The sequence below is a fragment of the Mandrillus leucophaeus genome, unplaced genomic scaffold (assembly GCF_000951045.1).
Source record: "Mandrillus leucophaeus isolate KB7577 unplaced genomic scaffold, Mleu.le_1.0 Scaffold420, whole genome shotgun sequence".
NCBI classification, from domain to species: domain Eukaryota; kingdom Metazoa; phylum Chordata; class Mammalia; order Primates; family Cercopithecidae; genus Mandrillus; species Mandrillus leucophaeus.
The window spans coordinates 1,935,770-1,938,736 of record NW_012104477.1 but is presented as its reverse complement, the minus strand read 5'-3'; the positions used below and the strand labels follow the sequence as shown (position 1 = coordinate 1,938,736).

Genomic DNA, 2,967 nt, shown 5'->3' with positions numbered 1-2,967 from the left:
TATAATCCTGTTTTATGTCATTTTCAGGATGGGTATTATTGTTTCACAAATATAAATGGGTTTTGTTTTGAGACAGGGTCTTGCTGTATTGCCCAGGCTGGAGTGCAGCTGTGTGATCGCAGGTCACTGCAGCCTCAGACTCCTGGACTCAAATGATCCTCCTGCCTTAGCCTTCCCAGTAGCTGGGACTACAGTCACGTACCACCACGCCCATCTTAGAAGTGTTAAAAAACAAGCAAGTAATAAAACAAATGGTAAAACTGGCAAACACACATATATTCCTAGGAGAGAGGACCTCTCCTGGTGATCCTGATGCTCACCCAAGCTGAGAAAGCCCTGCCTGAGCGCCACAGATGACCAAGCTGAGGAGGAGCCTCTGTGACCATCTACAAAAGGGAAAGTGAGGAAGCTCAGAGAAGGGACGGACTTGCCTGAGGACACACAGAGAGAATCAGTCCCGGAATCTGGATGTCCCAGCTCCTATGCCAGCGCCTTTTCCCCTATTCCCTGTCCCAGCCGGCAGCATCGCGCCCTATGTCGGCAGCCATCTGCCCCAGACATTCCTGCTATTTGTTTTGGTATTTTCCCTGTCCTGTTTTAGGGCAAGAGCTCCAGTCCACCTCTCGGATCTAGGATTGGGAAGACCTCAAGATGTTGAAATCCACAGTGACTCTCTGGCTGGGTGGTGGGCCATACCCTGGGTGCAGCTGTGGGCCCTGGGCTATGGCTGGAAGCAGGTAGATGGTGAGGACCAGGATAGCAGAACTCATATGTTTTATCCAGCACTGTGCACTGACCTCACCAGAGGTCCAGGGACACATGATGCCCAGGTGAATTTCCTCCAAGCCTTTGTTGGCAAGAATCTGGAGGGCCCCATTCTGAGGTCCACTCTGCTATAGATTCCCTGCACTGGGACTAGCCTCCTTGTGTTCTCCAGCCAAGGCTGGCCTGGCCCTGGAGGCATGAGCTCTCTTGAGACCTGACCACATCTCCTATTTCTTTAAAGTCTCCTGCATTCCCAGACTCTGCCAAGAGCTTGGCCTCTTTCTATGCCAGGCAAACCAAGGTGCTGGCCCAGTCAGCCACAGAGGCCACAGACCAGATCTGGGACTAAAGGCCCAATTAGATGGCAGATGGCACAGAATAAAAGAGAAGGGCCAGGAGGTGTGATTGGATTCACTAGTTAGAATGGAGACATTGAGCAAATGTCAACAGTTTAGGCTCTTAGTTTTCTTCTCCGTGGAATGGGGACACTGCTCTTGCTGTGTACACTCTGTGAGGTTATTTTAAAGATCAAAGCATCCTCACAACCCAGTCCAGTGCTCAGCAGCAGGTGAAGGGAAGGACATTTTTCCACTGGACTGAGCTCACGGCCCACAGGCTGTGTAACTGCAGGAGACACCCCGCGGATCTGCACAGAGGTTTGCATGGGGACAGCCTCACCCACAGCCACACACCTCTCTGCAGATCACAAACCCCATCCTACTCAGCACAGTCACTTCTTCTTGGTGGGCCTCAGTTCTCCCAACTGCAAAATGGGAGAGTTGGGTTAGATCATCTTCCGGGGATCTTCCAGTTCTAAGGCACAATAGCAGGGAAATACTATTCTTTAACTGCTTGTGACTAAGGACTCCTTTAGGACACTGGCTGGGTCCATTTCCCCAAGTTTTCCCAGGAGTTTCTCTCCCAGGAGAAAGTAATCTGAGGACAAAGAGGAAACAATGGCATTCAGCTCCTAGTCATCACTACTTACAACTTTGGGCTTCGTCTTAGTTGGTGACTGAAGGGGGGATGTCACTTTCCTCAGCTGGGGTGGGTGAGGTCGGTACGGCACGTAGGTTTGCAGCTGGGGGAAGAGTCGAACCTCCAGAGGGGTCCGCACAGGGCTGGTGGGAGGACTGGGCTGTGGGGGCGGCTTGCTCTCAGAAGTTGAGAGTGAAGGCACAGGCGGGTGAGGAAACAAAGGCACCGTTTTTCTCTCTAAGGGGCATAGAAGGAAACAAAGCACGGGATGGAACAAAGACCCCCTTCCTTGGAGGATGAGTGGAGTGATTTAGCACCTCGAAGACCCAACCTCCCCAAGGGCCATCCCACCCACCTGGCTCCCAGCCTTCCACCCTCCCACCACCCCCGCCCTCACCCAGATCCCCCACACCCAGGAAGATGAACAACTCACCCGGATTTTTGACGGACTCCACTAGAATTCTGAAGTTCTCTTTATTTGCACTCAGGCCTGCAGTGACATCTTCAATTCTCCATAGATCTTTCTGTATCTGCGATTTCTCCTGAGGAAGACAAAGTGGTGGGTTTTCCTTCTTAGCTCCTTACAAGTTTCTTCTTAGGACTTATCATACCATTTCAGACAGAGCCCCCTGCCCTGGGGGGCAGCATCCCCTCTGGAAACCCCACTAGTGCTAGAGCCAAGCCTGTTTCATAGCTTTCTAGGGAAGCATAGACATGGAAAATGCCCAAGATCCAGGGAGAAATTTCAGAGTAGCTTTCAGCAGTCCAGCTTGCCTAATTTAAAAATAGACTGCCGTAAACACTGTGCCATTCCACTAAAATACTGTATGACACACTTAGAGTAGTCAATTTCATAGAGACAGGAAGTATAACAGTGGTTGCCGGGGGCGGGGGAGAGGGAAGAATGGAGAACTATTTAATGTGTACAAAGTTTCAGTTATACAAGATAAAAAGTTCTGGAGATTGGGCGCACAAAAATGTGAATGTACTTTACACCACTGAACTGTATACTTAAAAATAATTAAGATGGGTGGGGCGCAATGGCCCTTGTCTGTTATCACCGCACTTTGGGAGGCCAAGGAGGTGAACACTTGAGGCCAGGAGTTTGAGACTAGCCTGGCCAACATGTGAAACCCCATCTCTACTATAAATACAAAAATTAGCCAGGCATGGTGGCGTGCGCCTGTAATCCCAGCTACTTGGGAGGCTGAGGCACAAGAATCA

At 50.5% G+C, this 2,967-nt stretch overlaps 1 protein-coding gene across 1 annotated transcript in view; it reads right to left on the bottom strand.

The window, feature by feature from the left end:
• The window catches only part of PLEKHA7 (pleckstrin homology domain containing, family A member 7), a 148,587-nt gene that overhangs the window by 14,177 nt on the left and 131,443 nt on the right, over nt 1–2,967 (bottom strand). Inside the window, exons 16-17 of the mRNA XM_011992955.1 lie at nt 2,177–2,285; nt 1,754–1,980 (exon numbers count right to left, since the gene is read on the bottom strand). Of these exons, the coding sequence (XP_011848345.1) occupies nt 1,754–1,980; nt 2,177–2,285 (336 nt within the window). The remainder of the gene's footprint in view (nt 1–1,753; nt 1,981–2,176; nt 2,286–2,967) is intronic.